Source organism: Trachypithecus francoisi, unplaced genomic scaffold (assembly GCF_009764315.1).
Source record: "Trachypithecus francoisi isolate TF-2019V2 unplaced genomic scaffold, Tfra_2.0 Lachesis_group5, whole genome shotgun sequence".
Classification (NCBI taxonomy): Eukaryota; Metazoa; Chordata; class Mammalia; order Primates; family Cercopithecidae; genus Trachypithecus; species Trachypithecus francoisi.
Window position 1 is genome coordinate 130,201,793 of NW_022681470.1, and position 17,833 is coordinate 130,219,625.

General features: G+C 37.8%; 1 protein-coding gene across 1 annotated transcript in view; it reads left to right on the plus strand.

Moving 5' to 3' along the window:
- HFM1 (helicase for meiosis 1) overlaps positions 1 to 17,833 on the plus strand; it is a 147,268-nt gene that overhangs the window by 52,300 nt on the left and 77,135 nt on the right. Inside the window, exon 20 of the mRNA XM_033197369.1 lies at positions 3,891 to 3,971. Within this exon, the coding sequence (XP_033053260.1) occupies positions 3,891 to 3,971 (81 nt within the window). The remainder of the gene's footprint in view (positions 1 to 3,890; positions 3,972 to 17,833) is intronic.

Sequence of the window (17,833 nt, forward strand, 5' to 3'; positions counted from 1 at the left end):
TTTCTTTCTTTAAAAGAGATAATCTTACTCTGTCACCCAGGATGGAATGCAGTGGCGTGATCATAGCTCATTGTAACCTTGAACTCCTGAGCTCAAATGATCCTCCTGCTGAAGCCTCCTGAGTAGCTGGGACTATAGGTGTGAGCCACCACAACTGGTTAGTTTTGTAGCTTTTTTTAGAAAGGGGGTCTCACTGTGTTTTTCAGCCTGGTCTCAAACTCCTGGCCTCAAGTGATCCTCCCACCTCTGCCTCCCAAAGCACTGAGATTATAGGTGTGAGCAACCATGCCCAATATGTATTTTTTCTTTTCTACTTAATTTTAATTGAAAAATATAAGCCTAGATTGATTATGGGCTTCATATCCCAACCTGTGCCAAAGATGTATTCCTATCCAACCTCAGCTTGTTATTTAATCAACTAGTATTTCTTGTTTTTTAGAATATAAAATATTGTTAGGCATTTATTCAGATTAGAAATTGCTACCTTTTCATTGTGTTGAGACTGTCCCTTTAGTAAAAGAAAAAAATGTTAGATCCTCTAAAAAGATTTAGCCAATTTAAATTTATTCTCTACTTGTATTACATGTGTGGCAAATAAAAATGCGGAGATAAAGCAGTAAAATTGTCTTGCTTAAAGAATAAATATGTTGTTAAAACATGGTCATAACCAATAGCATATATTCATAATGCTGCTGTATTCATGTTGAAATACAGATTATAAGTTGTATTATCTTCAAGGTATTGATTAATTTTGTAATGGAATTTTAAAAATTGAACATATATTTTGAAAATAATGATCAAATACACTGAAGAAATTAGACAGTCCAAGAGATATATTGCTATATTCGGATAACTTTAATGTTTTATCTTTTGTTAAATTAGCAGAATCACAGCTCATATTTGCTTTATCTTTGGTCACTATAGCGTTAGCAAAATTTTGCCTTATAAACAGCAGTAGCTAAATATAACTGAATATTAAGGTTTTGGTATTGTAGCAGAGAAAAAAAAGTAACATCTTTTCCTCATTCATTGCAAAGTTCACAGCTGACACTCCTGTAACAAGGCAGATTAACAAGAGAAAAGCATAACAGATTTATTTAATCAAAGTTGTATATGACATGGGAGCCTTCAGAAATTAAGATCCAAAGACCCAGGGAAAACTGTATTTCTATGGCAAGTCTAATGAAAAAAAATGGATAGTTGTCGAGAAACATGACTGGTCAAAAGGGTATTATCTAATATTAATAAACTGGGCAAAACTTAACAAGGCCTATTTGTTCAGATTCTTCTTGGCCTCTCTGTGTAGCATTCTTTCTTCCTGGGCATGAGATGGGACCATTCCATGGGTATGAGGCAGGACCATTCCATACCCTGGAATGAGGGTCTTGGAATTTAGACAAAGTAGGTCAGAGAATTCCTTTATGACCATGCTTCACACAGAAAGGCAGGGAAAGGTCAGAGTGACCTTCTTGTTTCTGAGGTCCTCTCAGTCTTACTGAGTTTGAAATGCTTTGGGTCAGCATTTTCTGAGCCATGCCATTATCCTTGGAGATCTGCCTTAAATCGCTCAGGAAGGATCGTTAGCGTAGTATATGCTGTTTCCTAAACTTGATTATACTTTCTTGCCCAGTATACTCTAATAGCTTCCCCATCACTCTCAGAATAAAATACAAACTTTCACCACAGCCCACAAAATCCTGCTTGATATCTCCCTGCCTATTACTCTAACTACATCTCTTGTCACTTTCTCTCTTATTCTACTCTCACCAAATTGGCCTTCTTGCTATTCCTTAAATACACCAAGCTTGTTCCCACATCAGGTCCTTTGCACACTTTGTTCCCTATTTTTGGAACTCTCCTTGCATACTTCACATGGTGTGCACCTTCATTTTATTCAGGTCTCTGTTCAAATACTAACTTTTTAGAGAGGTCTTCCTGTGGTATCTTATTTAAATCCACTTACTTAAATTTACTGAGAGGAAGAGAAAATGATTCTATGATGTTGTTATCATTGTTTTCCTTGTTTTTAGAAAAAGTAATGTGTTTATTTTGACAATTAGGGTGAGGATAGCCTTACTCTATATGAAAATATATAGCAGTTATGAGAAATACATATAGGTTGGGCATGGTGGTTCATGCCTGTAATCCCTTTGGGAGGCCAAAGTGGGCAGATCGCTTGAGCTCAGGAGTTTGAGACCAGCCTGGACAACATAGGGAGATCCTACCTTTACAAAAAGTGTTTTTTAAAAGCTTAGCTGGTGCGGCGGTACATGCCTGTAGTTCCAGCTACTCGGGAGACTGAGGTGGGAAGATTGCTTGAGCCTGGTAGGTTGAGGCTGCAGTGAGCTGTGATCTTGCCACTCTATTTTAGCCTGGGCAACAGAGTAAGACCCCGTCTCAAAGAAAAGAAAAGAAAAAGAAAAGGAAATAAACATAAACTTTAGTTAAAAGATTTAAAATTCTACACAATCATTCTATATAGGTTCTTAGCCTTATGTTTCTTTATAGTATACATGAAATCTTATTATGTATTTGTATGTTGATTGTTGTCTTCTGTAAAATATAAGTTCTAAAAAGAAGAACCATATCTTGTTAACTGCTGTAAACATAGAGCTTAGAATCATGCTCAGCTTATGGTAAAGTAAGCATTTTTCATTGACTTGCCGAGTGGTGGGTAATGAACTGATTTAATAGTGGGTAATTAAGAAAATTAGAAAAGACTTCAAAATCTTTACTAAACCAAACACTTAACATTATCAAGCTGTCTAAACAGTGTTGCTTAAACTGAAGTATTTCCCGAAGAACTCTAAGGGTGTTTGAGTGGCTGCTCTGTTTAGGATTGAACTATTACAGTATTCCCACTGTCTGCTCTGAACTATCTTACATCTCCTGGAGTATAGCATGAGGCAGAGAAGGAACTGTAAGCAGCAGATCACTACAGTTGCTCTGATCCCCATCAATAGTGAGCATGAACTAGCATTGCTTCCTGTCAGAGAAACAAAAGTAAACACCGGAAAGCATCAGTTAAAGTTGTTGCTTCAAGAAAGTGGCAAAGAGGGAGGAGGGGAAGAACTGGTGGTTTTTGGAATAATCTTTGCAGAACTATTTGACTTCTTATACTTTGTGCATATATTAATATATCTTTGATAGAAATTTAAAGAAAAAAAGAAAAAGAAAACCATTGCCTTAATGGAGGGCAGATAGCAAAGGAGCAAGTTACTTAGCCTCTATTCTTTTGTTTCCTAACCTATGTATGAAAATATCAGGCCGGGCGCGGTGGCTCAAGCCTGTAATCCCAGCACTTTGGGAGGCCGAGACGGGCGGATCACGAGGTCAGGAGATCGAGACCATCCTGGCTAATATGATGAAACCCTGTCTCTAATAGAAAATACAAAAAACTAGCCGGGCGACGAGGCGGGCGCCTGTAGTCCCAGCTACTCGGGAGGCTGAGACAGGAGAATGGCGTGAACCCGGGAGGCGGAGCTTGCAGTGAGCTGAGATCCGGCCACTGCACTCCAGCCTGGGCGGCAGAGCAAGACTCCGTCTCAAAAAAAAAAAAAAAGAAAATATCAGTATCTACCTTATTGTGATGTTTTGAGGATTAAATGAGGTAATACATGTGTATCATTTAAATACTCCAAGTTTTAAGTGTTATTTCTACTTAGTGTTATTTTTATTACTTGTATTCTTGTTACTATTAGAAAATGTTTTTGGTATATTAGTTAGCTTTTTTATTTAAATGAGCTTTTCCTTACCGCTAAAGTAGGGACTGTGGTTATTCTAGAACAATTACACAGTAATAACACAACTTTAGCATATTTAATAATAAATTATTTTGCCCTACTTCCCTATTTTACTAAAATTAAAATGTGTTTTCTATAATTAAACAGAATTATGTTTGAAGAATCTGAATGATTTATCATCCCTGGACTTAATAAAGATGGATGAAGGTGTTAATTTCAAACCAACTGGTAATTTCCTATCATTGTCAGTAAATTTAGCAATTGTTTACTTAAGACTAAATTAAAATTTTGTTTTACTAAAATTTAGATGATGATAAAACTAAATCATGATCTCAGTTCTCAATAGGGTATCATCATTATTACCCTTAGGCATGATAAATTTAAACAAGCCCTATTTGTAAAAGTATAGTTTCTTTTTGACAAGTGCACAGAATTTGTCTTCACTGATTCTGGTGACTTCTGGCAGAGGAACAAAATGCTTCAATCTTTGGGTTGCTTAAACCTGTTATAACTATTATAGATATACTTTTATTGGCATGCTTTTATATGCTTTTTATATTCTCAAATATTCAACCGTTGATAATCTGGTGGTTAGACTTCTGTAAGGTTAGAAAAAATATCTTTTCCTTCTACTCATCTTAGGTTTAGTGACTGGGACTCCTATAACAAAAGGTATTAGCAAGAGAAAAGCATACAAATTTATTTAATATGTTTTATGTGACATGGGAACCTTTATAAGGAAATGAAGACCCAAAGAAATGGTTAAACCTGAATGTTTTTATGCCAGGTGTGATGAAGATGGAAAAGTCATGGAGAAATATGATAGGACAAAGGGGATATGAACTAAGTGTAATAAATTGGGGGAAATTTAGCAAAGCCTGTTCATTCAGATTCCTCTCTGTGTCTATGGAGATAAAGATGCTCCATTGTTTAGGTATAGGGAGGGCACCTCTCACATGAGGGTGTTATGACTTGCTTCAGGGGAAGGCCAGAAAAATTACTCCTGTACATGTTGTTTCTCAGATTCCTACAGCTTAAAATATTCAGTAGGCCAAGATGCCACATTTTGAGATAGCATGTCCTGAACCCTCTCTCTCTCCTCTCTCTCTCTCTCTCTCTCTCTCTCATTCTGTTTAGAGTATAATAAAAGAGAGAAAGGATGTTTTGTGGTTTTTAGCACTCATGATTAGAAGTTTTTGGAGAAAATGACTTTATTATTCCAGTTAATCTTTTTGAGTAAAGGTAATTTATTGTTTGAAAGTTGGGTAATGTGGAAAAACTTTTTTTGAATTCAGAATCTGTTAACATTTAGCATGTACTGTTCATTTTTAATGCGTTTTTTTACTTACTTGCAACCATACTATAGAAATACATGATTTTGTAAAATGTTAAAATTTATATTTATATAATATAAGGTTTAGTTTTAAAATAATTTGTTGCCCTGACTCTCAGCCCTACATTAATAACATTTTTTTCTCCTTTTTCCTTGGTCCTTATTCTGATAAGCCTAATTTTGTTTGTGAGAATTGTCTTCTGTGTGTTCTAGAGCATCTCACTAGAGGGGGCATAAGAATCACTAAGGCGTCTTCTTCATCTGTTTTTATATACTTTCATTCTCATCAGGAATCTTTATTCCCACTATCACTTCATTCTTATGGTACTTCTTGAATCCACTGATACTATTCTTTTTGTCTTTAAACATACCTAATAAATGACCTATAATAACATTTATTCTTTGTCAGTCATCAGTGAATAGTAGTTAGTTATTTTTTTATTCTTAACACTCCACTTTTCTGGTTCTCCTTCTTCTTTAATCAACCTTACTTTGCTGACCTTTTATGCTTACTATGTACTTCTTAAAGTTTCAGGCCTTGAATCTTTATTCCCAGATTATGCTCGTTTTTTGAAAACATAATTCACCTTCACTGCTACATCTATAGTCATTATGTAAATGAATTCAAAGTTTTAGTTTTGATCATGACCTCTCACCTTTGCTATAAAATTTGATCTTCAGTTTTCTATGATAAATTTTTACTTACATATATTACATGAAGCTTGACATCCAGAGGCATATGAGTTAATTTAACCTGGAATACTGTGAAGCAGAGTGAACATAGAATTTGGGTTCCAAATATCTGTATTTCAGTCCCAGTTCTACTACTTGTTGTATGTTGCCTTATATTAGCTGTCTTAGTTTACTATTGCCTTATATTAGCTGTCTTAGTTTATTCATCTGAAAACAGGAATGTATTACATATCCTACTTACTGTATTGGGTGTAGTGTTGATCAAATGCGATAATGAATGTGAAAACATTTTACTGAGGCCGGGCGCGGTGGCTCAAGCCTGTAATCCCAGCACTTTGGGAGGCCGAGACGGGCGGATCACGAGGTCAGGAGATCGAGACCATCCTGGCTAACATGGTGAAACTCCATCTCTACTAAAAATACAAAAAATTAGCCGGGCGAGGTGGCGGGCGCCTGTAGTCCCAGCTACTCCGGAGGCTGAGGCAGGAGAATGGCGTGAACCCGGGAGGCGGAGCCTGCAGTGAGCTGAGATCCGGCCACTGCACTCCAGCCTGGGTGACAGAGCAAGACTCCATCTCAAAAAAAAAAAAAGAAAACGTTTTACTGTAACAGAAGTTGTTGCTGTCTCTTTTCCAAAGCTAGGAAAATCAATGTTTGCCTATTCTCATTAGCTTTTTTGCCACACCTAAGATCACCGTAAAATACTGATGCCTTTGGTTTCTTTCATTCCTCAGTCATTCAATATCCAGGCATTTTCCATACTCATTCCATATCCTTTTGGTGTCTGATGTCACCAAACATCAAAAAGACAATCCAATTTGTGCTGAAAATATTCCTTATCATCTGCTAGGGTAAAAGTTCTTAAGGTGTGTTGGGGGTGGACTACTTGCTGTCAAAATCAACTGAAGATGCTGTTGTGTTAAAAATACAGTTACTTAATTCTGCTTCCGACTTGCAAACCTCAATTTTCAGGAGTAAAACTTAGGAATTTAAATTTTATCTCTTTGGGTTTAAATCCTCTCTCAGATAAATACCTAGTTCTTTGATACTTTGTAAGATACTTGCATTTCAGTTAGCTATTGTAGTTGACCTTACCAGGTGGGTAGGTTTGTAATTTCCTTTTTTTTTTTTTTTTTTTTTTTTTGCAACTTTTGTCTTAGGTTCAGGGGATACATGTGCAGCTTTGTTATGTGGGTAAATTGCATATCATGGGGAGTACAGATTGTTTCATCACCCGGGTAATGAGCATAGTACTCGACATTAGGTTTTTCAATCCTTACCCTCCTCTCACCCTCCACCCTCAAGTAAGCCCTGATGTTTATTGTAGCCATCTTTGTGTCCATGTATACTCAATGTTAGCTCCCACTTATAAGTGAAAACATGTAGTATTTTGTTTTCTATTCCTGTATAAATTTGCTTAGGATGATAGTCACCAGCTCCATCCATGTTGCTGCAAAGGATATGATTTCATTTTTTAAAAAATTTTTTATTGTACTTTTAAGTTCTAGGGTACATGTGCACAACGTACAGATTTGTTACATATGTATACATATGCCATGTTGGTGTGCTGCACCCTTTAACTTGTCATTTACATTAGGTATATCTCCTAATGCTATTCCTCCCCCTTCCTCCCACTCCACAACAGGCCCTGGGGTGTGATGTTCCCCTTCCTGTGTCTATGTGTTCTCATTGTTCAATTCCCACCTATGAGTGAGAACATACAGTGTTTGGTTTTCTGTTCTTGTGATAGTTTGCTGAGAATGATGGTTTCTAGCTGCATCCACGTCCCTGCAAAGGACCTGAACTCATCCCTTTTTATGGCTGCATAGTATTCCATGGTGTATATGTGCCACATTTTCTTAATCTAGTCTATCATTGATGGACATCTGGGTTGGTTCCAAGTCTTTACTATTGTGAATAGTGCTGTTGTGAATAGTGCTGCAGTAAACATTCATGTGTGTGTGTCTTTATAGCCACATGATTTATAATCCTTTGGGTATATACCCAGTAATGGGATGACTGGGTCAAATGGTATTTCTAGTTCTAGATCCTTGAGGAATCACCACACTGTCTTCCACAATGGTTGAACTAGTTTAGAGTCCTACCAACAGTGTAAAAGCATTCCTATTTCTTCACATCCTCTCCAGCACCTGTTGTTTCCTGACTTTTTAATGATCGCCATTCTAACTGGTGTGAGATGCTATCTCACTGTGGTTTTGATTTGCATTTCTCTGATGGTGAGTGATGATGAGCATTTTTTCATGTGTCTGTTGGCTGCATAAATGTCTTCTTTTGAGAAGTGTCTGTTCATTTCCTTTGCCCATTTTTTGATGGTGTTGTTTTTTTCTTGTAAATTTGTTTGAGTTATTTGTAGGTTCTGGATATGAGCGCTTTGTCAGTTGGCAGATTGCAAAAATTTTCTCCCGTTCTGTAGGTTGCCTGTTCACTCTGATGGTAGTTTCTTTTGCTGTGCAAAAGCTCTTCAGTTTAATTAGATCCCATTTGTCAATTTTGGCTTTTGTTGCCATTGCTTTTGGTGTTTTAGACATGAGGTCCTTGCCCATGCCTATGTCCTGAATGGTATTGCCTAAGTTTTCTTCTAGGGTTTTTATGGTTTTAAGTCTAACATTTAAGTCTCTAATCCATCTTGAATTAATCTTTGTACAAGGTGTAAGGAAGGATCCAGTTTTAGCTTTCTACATATGGCTAGCCAGTTTTCCCAGCACCATTTATTAAATAGGGAATCCATTCCCCATTTCTTGTTTTTGTCAGGTTTGTCAAAGATCAGATGGTTGTAGATGTGTGGTATTATTTCTGAGGGTTCTGTTCTGTTCCATTGGTCTATATCTCTATTTTGGTACCAGTACCATGCTGTTTTGGTTACTGTAGCCTTACAGTATAGTTTGAAGTCAGGTAGCATGATGTTTCCAGCTTTGTTCTTTTTGCGCTGGATTGTCTTGGCAATGCGGGGTCTTTTTCGGTTCCATATGAACTTTAAAGTAGTTTTTTCCAAATCTGTGAAGAAAGTCATTGGTAGCTTAATGGGGATGGCATTGAATCTATAAATTACTTTGGGCAGTATGGCCATTTTCACAATATTGATTCTTCTTATCCATGAGCATGGAATGTTCTTGCATTTGTTTGTGTCCTCTTTTATTTCGTTGAGCAGTGGTTTGTAGTTCTCCTTGAAGACGTCCTTCACATCCCTTGTAAGTTGGATTCCCAGGTATTTTATTCTTTTTGAAGCAATTTAGAATGGGAGTTCCCTCATGATTTGGCTCTCTGTTTGTCTGTTATTGGTGTATAACAATGCTTGTGATTTTTGCACATTGATTTTGTATCCTGAGACTTTGCTGAAGTTGCTTATCAGCTTAAGGAGTAATTGGGCTGAGGCGATGGGGTTTTCTAAATATACAATCATATCATCTACAAACAGGGACAATTTGACTTCCTCTTGTCTTAATTGAATATCCTTTATTTCCTTCTCCTGCCTGATTGCCCTGGCCAGAACTTCCAACACTATGTTGAATAGGAGTGGTGGTGAGAGAGGGCATCCCTATCTTGTGCCAGTTTTCAAAGGGAATGCTTCCATTTTTTGCCCATTCAGTATGATATTGGCTGTGGGTTTGTCATAAATAGCTCTTATTATTTTGAGATACGTTCCATCAATACCGATTTTATTGAGAGTTTTTAGCATGAAGGGCTATTGAATTTTGTCAAAGGCCTTTTCTGCATCTATTGAGATAATCATGTCATTTCTGTTTTTGGTTTTGTTTATATGCTGTATTACATTTATTGACTTGCGTATGTTTAACCAGCCTTGCATCCTAGGGATGAAGCCCACTTTGATCATGGTGGATAAGCTTTTTGATGTGCTGCTGGATTCAGTTTGCCAGTATTTTAGTGAGGATTTTTGCATCGATTTTAATCAGAGATATTGGTCTAAAATATTCTTTTTTTTTGTTGTGTCTCTGCCAGGCTTTGGTATCGGGATGATGTTGGCTTCATAAATGAGTTAGGGAGGATTCCCTCCTTTTCTATTGATTGGAATAGTTTCAGAAGGAATGGTACCAGCTCCTCCTTGTACCTCTGGTAGAATTCGGCCGTGAATCCATCTGGTCCTGGACTTTTTTTGGTTGGCAGGCTATTAATTATTGCCTCAATTTCAGAGCTTGTTATTGGTCTGTTCAGGGATTCCACTTCTTCCTGGTTTAGTCTTGGGAGAGTGTATGTGTCCAGGAATTTATCCACTTCTTCTAGATTTTCTTGTTTATTTGCGTAGAAGTGTTTATAGTATTCTCTGATGGTAGTTTTTATTTCTGTGAGGTTGGTTGTGATATCCACTTTATCATTTTTTATTGCATCTATTTGATTCTTCTCTCTTTTCTTCTTTATTAGTCTTGCTAGCAGTCTATTAATTTTGTTAATCTTTTCAAAAAACCAGCTCCTGGATTCATTGATTTTTTGGAGGGTTTTTTGTGTCTCTATCTCCTTCAGTTCTGCTGTGATCTTAGTTATTTCTTGCCTTCTACTAGCTTTTGAATATGTTTGCTCTTGCTTCTCTAGTTCTTTTAGTTGTGATGTTAGCGTGTCGATTTTAGATCTTTCCTGCTTTCTCTTGTGGGCATTTAGTACTATAAATTTCCCTGTACACACTGCTTTAAATGTGTCCCAGAGATTCTAGTATGTTGTGTTTTTGTTCTCATTGGTTTCAAAGAACATCTTTATTTCTGCCTTCGTTTCGTCATGTACCCAGTAGTCATTCAGGAGCAGGTTGTTCAGTTTCCATGTAGTTGAGTGGTTTTGATTGAGTTTCTTAATCCTGGGTTCTAGTTTGATTGCACTGTGGTGTGAAAGACAGTTTGTTATAATTTCTGTTCTTTTACATTTGCTGAGGAGAGCTTTACTTCCAATTATGTGGTCAATTTTGGAATAAGTGCAGTGTGGTGCTGAGAAGAATGTATATTCTATTGATTTGGGGTGGAGAGTTCTGTAGATGTCTATTAGGTCCTCTTGGTGCATAGCTGAGTTCAATTCCTGGATATCCTTGTTAACTTTCTGTCTTGTTGATCTGTCTGATGTTGACAGTGGAGTGTTAAAGTGTCCCATTATTATTGTATTGGAGTCTAAGTCTCTTTGTAAGTCTGTAAGGACTTGCTTTATGAATCTGGGTGCTCCTGTATTGAGTGCATATATATTTCGGATAGTTAGCTCTTCTTGTTGAATTGATCCCTTTACCATTGTGTAATGGCCTTCTTTGTCTCTTTTGATCTTTATTGGTTTAAAGTCTGTTTTATCAGAGACTAGGGTTGCAACTGCTGCTTTTTTTGTTTTCCATTTGCTTGGTAGATCTTCCTCCATCCCTTTATTTTGAGCCTATGTGTCTCTGCATAAGATATGGTTCTCCTGAATACAGCACAGTGATGGGTCTTGACTCGTTATCCAATTTGGCAGTCTGTGTCTTTTAATTGAAGCATTTAACCCATTTACATTTAAGGTTAATATTGTTATGTGTGAATTTGATCCTGTCATTATGATGCTAGCTGGTTACACTCTGCACGATATTATCCAGGAGAACTTCCCCAACCTAGCAAGGCAGGCCAACATTCAAATTCAGGAAATACAGAGCACACCACAAAGATACTCCTCGAGAAGAGCAGCTCCAAGACACATAATTGTCAGATTCACCAAAGTTGAAATGAAGGAAAAAATGTTAAGGGCAGCCAGAGAGAAAGGTCAGGTTACCCACAAAGGGAAACCCATCAGACTAACAGCGGATCTCTCGGCAGAAACTCTACAAGCCAGAAGAGAGTGGGGTCCAATATTTAACATTCTTAAAGAAAAGAATTTTCAACCCAGAATTTCATATCCAGCCAAACTGAGTTTCATAAGTGAAGGAGAAATAAAATCCTTTACAGACAAGCAAATGCTGAGAGATTTGTCACCACCAGGCCTGCCCTTCAAGAGCTCCTGAAGGAAGCACTAAACATAGAAAGTAACAACTGGCACCAACCACTGCAAAAACATGCCAAAATATAAGGACCATCAATGCTAGGAAGAAAGTGCATCAACTAATGATTTCATTCTTTTTTATGGCTGCATAGTAATCCATGGTAAAGCAGTCCACTATTGATGAGCATCCAGGTTGAGTCCATGTTTTGGCTACTGTGAATAGTGCTGTGATTATCATAAGTGTACACATGTCTTTATGTTAGAATAATGTATATTCCTCTGGGTATATACCCAGTAATGGGATTGCTGGGTTGAATGATAGTTCAGTTTAAAGTTCTTTGAGAAGTCTTCAAACTGCTTTCCACAGTGGTTGTACTGATTTACATTCACACCAGCACTGTGTAAGCATTGCCTTTTCTCCACAGCCTCACCAACATCTTATTTTTTGACTTTTTATAGTAATGGCCATTCTAACTGGTGTGAGATGATATATCATTGCAGTTTTGTTTTGCATTTCACTAGTGATGAGTGATATTAACCATTTTTTCATATGCTTGTTGGTCACGTGTATGTTTTGAGTAATGTTTGTCCTTTGCCCATTTTAAAAATAGGATTGTTTATAATTTACTTATTAATTTGTTTAAGTTCCTTGTAGATTCTGGGAATTTGACCTTTGTCAGATGTGTAGTTTGCAATAGTTTTCCCCATTCTGTGCATTGTCTGTTTGCTCTGTTGATAGTTTCTTTTGCTGTGCAAAACTCTTTAGTTAAATCCCACTCAACTATTTTTGTTTTTGTTAGATTTGCTTTTGGAATCTTTGTCATGAAATCTTTGCCAGGACCTATGTCCAAAATGATATTTCCTAGGGTTTCTTCTATGCTTTTTAAAAAATCATTTTAGGTTTTACATTTAAGTCTTTAGTCCATCTTGAGTTGATTTTTATATGTGATGAAAGGAAGGGGTCCAGTTTTAATCTTCTGCATATAACTAACCCGTTGTCCCAGTACTGTTTATTGAATAGGAATCATTTCCCTGTTGCTAGTTTTTGTTGACTTTGTCAATGATCAGATGGTTGTAGGTGTGTGGCTTTATTTCTGGGTTCTCTAACATGCCCCATTGTTCTGTGTATCTGTTTTTGTATAGTACCATGCTGTTTTGGTTACTCTAGCCTTGTAGTATAGTTTGAAGTGAGGTAGTGTGATGCCTCTGGCTTTGTCTTTTTTACTTACAATTGCTTTGATTATTCAGGCTCTTTTTTGGTTCCACATCGATTTTAGAATAATTTTTGCAAATTTTGTGAAAAATGTCATTGGTAGTTGATAGAAATAGCATTGAATCTGTAAATTGCTTTGGGCATTTTGGCCATTTTAACAATATTGATTCTTCCTATCCATCAGCATGGAATTTTTTTATATTTGTTTGTATCGTTTCTGATTTCTTTGAGCAGTGTTTTGCAATTCTTATTGTAGGATCTTTCACCTTTCTGGTTAGCCATATTCCTAAGCATTTGATTCTTTTTGTGGCTCTTGTGAGATCGTGTTCTTGATTTGGCTCTCAGCTTGCATGTTATGTATAGAAATGTTACTGACTTTTGTGCACTGATTTTGTAAACTGAAACTTTGATGACGTTGTCTATCAGATCAAGGAGGCTTTTGGCAGAGACTCTGGTGTTTTCTAGGTATAAAATCATATCATCGGCCGGGCGCGGTGGCTCAAGCCTGTAATCCCAGCACTTTGGGAGGCCGAGACGGGCGGATCACGAGGTCAGGAGATCGAGACCATCCTGGCTAATACGCTGAAACCCCGTCTCTACTAAAAATACAAAAACTAGCCGGGCGAGGTGGCTGGCGCCTGTAGTCCCAGCTACTCGGGAGGCTGAGGCAGGAGAATGGCGTAAACCCAGGAGGCAGAGCTTGCAGTGAGCTGAGATCTGGCCACTGCACTCCAGTCCGGGCGACAGAGCGAGACTCCGTCTCAAAAAAAAAAAAAAAAATCATATCATCTGCGAAGAGAGATAGTTTGACTTCCTCTTTTCCTATTTGGGTACCCTTTATTTCTTTCTCTTGACTGGTTGCTATGGCTAGGATTTCCAGTACTGTGTTGAATAGAAGTGGTGAGAGTGGGCATCCTTGTCTTGTTCTGGTTCTCAAGGGGAGGGCTTCTAGCTTTTGCCTGTTCCGTATGATGTTGGCTGTGGGTTGGTCATAGATGGCTCTTACTATTTTGAGGTATATTCTTTCAATACCCAGTTTGTTGAGGGTTTTGAACATGAATGAATATTGAATTTTATCAAAAGCCTTTTCTACATCTATTGAGATAATCATGTGGGTTTTGTCTTTAGTTGTGCTCAGGTGATGAATCACATTTGTTGATTTGTGTATATTGAACCAACCTTTCATCTCCAGAATAAAGCCTACTTCATTATGGTGGATTAGCTTTTTGATGTGCTTCTGGATTTGGTTTGCTAGTATTTTGTTGAGGATTTTTGCATCTATGTTCATCAGGAATATTCACCTGAAGTTTTGTTTTTTTTTTCTTCATTATGCCTCTGCCAAGTTTTGGTATCAGAATGATACTGGCCTCATAGAATGAGTTAGGGAGGAGTGCCTCCTCCTCAAATTTTTAGAATAGTTTCAGTACGATTAGTGTCAGCTCTTCTTTATATATCTGGTGGAATTTGGCTGTGAATCGGTCTGGTTCAGGGCTTTTTCTTGTTGATAGTCTTTTTATTTCTGATTCAATTTTGAAACTTGTTATTGGTCTGTTCAGGGTTTCAGTTTCTTCCTGGATCAGTCTTGGGAGGTTGTGTTTCCAGGAATCGATCTGCCCATTTCTTCTAGGTTTTCTAGTTTGTGTGTATAAAGGTATTCATGATAGTTTGTGGGGTTTTTTTGTATTTCTTTGAGATTGGTGGTCTTCTTTGTCATTTCTGATTGTGTTTATTTGTCTAGTTTCTGTTTTTTTGTTTGTTATTCTAGCTAGCAGTCTGTCAATCTTATTTACTCTTTCAAAGAACCAATATCTGGTTTTGTTGATCATTTGTGTGGTTTTATGTGTCTCAATTTTGTTCAGTTCAGCTCTGATTTTGGTTATTTCTATTCCTCTGCCAGCTTTGGGGTTGATTTGCTCTTGCTTTTCTAGTTCCTTTAGGTGTGATATTAGTTAGGTTTTTAATTTGATACTTCTAGCTTTTTTGATGTATTTAGTGCCATAAACTTTTCTCTTAACGTTGTTTTACCTGTATATCAGACATTCTGCTGTGTTCTACCTCTGTTTTCATCAGTTACAAAGAATATCTTGATTTCTGCCTTAAGTTCATTATTTACAGAAAAGTCTTTCAGAAGCATGTTGTTTAATTTCCATATGATTGTATGACTTTGAAAGATCTTAGTATTGATTTCTGTTTTTACTGCATTGTGGTCTAAGACTGTGCCTGGTATGATTTTGGTTTTTTTGAATTTGTTGAGAATTGCTTTATAATTGAGTGTGTGGTTGATTTTAAAGTATGTTTCACGTGCAGATGACAAGAATGTCTATTTTGTTGTTGTTGGATAAAGTGTTCTGTAGATGTCTGTTAGGTCCATTTGGTCAAGTGTCAAGTTTAGGTTCTGAATATTTTTATTTGTTTTCTGCTTTGATGATCTGTTTAGTACTGTCAGTGGGGTGTTGAAGCCTCCCAACGTTGTGTAGGTATCTAAGTCTCTTTGTAGGTCTATAAAAATTTGTTTTATGAATCTGTGTGCTCTAGTATTAGATGCATATATATTTAGGATAGTTAAATCTTCTTGTTGTATTGAACTTTTCATCATTATCAGTGTCCTTCTTTGTCCTGTTTGATAGTTATGGTGTAAAGTCTGTCTTGTCTGAAATTAGAATAGCAGCCCCTGCTTTTTTTTGTTTTCCATTTGCTTGATAGATTTTTCTCCATCTCTTTACTTTAAGCCTATGGGTGTCATTGCATATTAGATGGGTCTCTTGAAGACAGCATACAGTTGGGTTTTGCTTCTTTATCCAACTTGTCACTCTGTGCCTTTTAAGTGGGGTATTGTAGTCTGTTTACATTCAAGGTTAATATTGATATGTGTAGATTTGTCATTATGTTGTTATGTAGACTTGTTATGTTCTGTTATGTAGTTGCTTTATCGTGTGAATGGTCTAGATACTAAAGTGTGTCTTTGTGGTGGCCAGTAATGGTCTTTCATTTCTATGTTTAGTACTGTGTTAAGGACCTCTCATAAGGCAGGTCTGGTGCAAACAATTCCCTTAGCTTATCTGAAAAGGATTTTGTTTCTCCTTCATTGATGAAGCTTAGTTTGGCTGGATATGAAATTTTTGGTTGGAGTTTCTTTTCTTTAAGAATGCCAAAGCTGGGCACAGTGACTCATGCCTGTATTCCTGGCACTTTGGGAGGCTGAGGCAGGAGGATTACTTGAGCCCAGGAGTTTGAGACCAGTCTGAGCAATATTGTGACACCTTCTTTCCCCAAAAAATTTTTCTAAAAATTAGCAGAGCATGACGGCATGTGCCTGTAGTCCCAGCTACTTAGGATGCTAAAGTGGCAGGATCACTTGAACCTGGGAGAAGGAGGTTGCAGTGAGCCAAGATTGCACCACTGCCATCCATCCTGGGTGATAGAGTAAGACCCTGTCAAAGAAAATGCTTAATATAGGCCCCCAAACTCTTCTGGCATGTAGGATTTTTGCTGAAAGATCTGCTGTTAGCTTTGTATGTTTCCCTTTGTAGGTAACCTACCCCTTCTGTCTAGCTGCCCTTAATATTTTTTCTTTACCATTGACCTTGGAGAATGTGATGACTATGTGTCTTAGAGGATGGCTGTTCTATGTAGTATCTCACTGGGGCTCTCTGAATTTTCTGAATTTGAATGTTGACCCCTCTAGCAAGGTCAGGGAAATGTTTTGAACTGTGTTCTCCATTATATTTTCCAAGTTTCTTGCTCTCTCTGTCCCTCTCTTTCAGGGCTACCAATGAGTTTTAAATTTTGGTCTCTACATAATCCCGCATTTCTTGGGGATTTTGTTCATTCTTTTTTATTCTTTTTTCTGTATTTTTCTCTGACTGAGTAGGTTTGAAGACCTGGTTTTTGAGCTCTGAGATTCTTTCCTCAGCTTGGTTTATTCTGCTGTTAATACTTCCAATTCTATTATGAAATTCTTGCAGTGAGTTTTTCAGCTGTATCAGATCAGTTTGATTCTTTCTTAAAATGGCTATTTTGTCTTTCACCTGTTGATCATTTTACTGGGTTCCTTAGATTTCTTGGATTGGGCTTCAACTTTCTGCTGAACCTTAATGATCTTCATTGCCATCCAGATTCTAAATTCTAGGTCTGTCATTTTAGCCATTTCAGCCTGGTTAAGAACCATTGCTAGGGAGCTATGTGGTTGTCTGGAAGTAAGAAAACACTCTGGCATTTTGAGTTGCCAGAGTTCTTGCTTTCTGGCAAGGACATCAGCCCAGACAAATTGTTTTTCGTCTGTCTGGGCTGATGTTCCTTTAATATTTGAAGTTGCTCTCCTTCAGATGGGGCTTTTTCTTTTTTTTTTTTTTTTTTTTTTTTTGAGACGGAGTCTCGCTCTGCCGCCCAGGCTGGAGTGCAGTGGCCGGATCTCAGCTCACTGCAAGCTCCGCCTCCTGGGTTTACGCCATTCTCCTGCCTCAGCCTCCCAAGCAGCTGGGACTACAGGCGCCCGCCACGTCGCCCGGCTAGTTTTTTGTATTTTTTAGTAGAGACGGGGTTTCACCGTGTTAGCCAGGATGGTCTCGATCTCCTGACCTCGTGATCCGCCCGTCTCGGCCTCCCAAAGTGCTGGGATTACAGGCTTGAGCCACCGCGCCCGGCCTCCAGATGGGGCTTTTTCCTTTATATTCCTTGATGGCATTGAGATTTACTGTGGCATAAGTCGGGTTTAGTTGACTGGCTTTGTTTCTGGATGATTTGAGAGGGCTCGGGCTCAGCTCAGTGCTCCTGGGCTGCATGCTCATGGCTTTGTTTGCTGGCCCCTTGAGGTTAAGTTCCTCCTTTACTGGAGGGTTAGAGGTGTTCCTGGTTCACTGGCAACCACACTTCAATGGGGCAGTGGCAGAAGGGTCCACA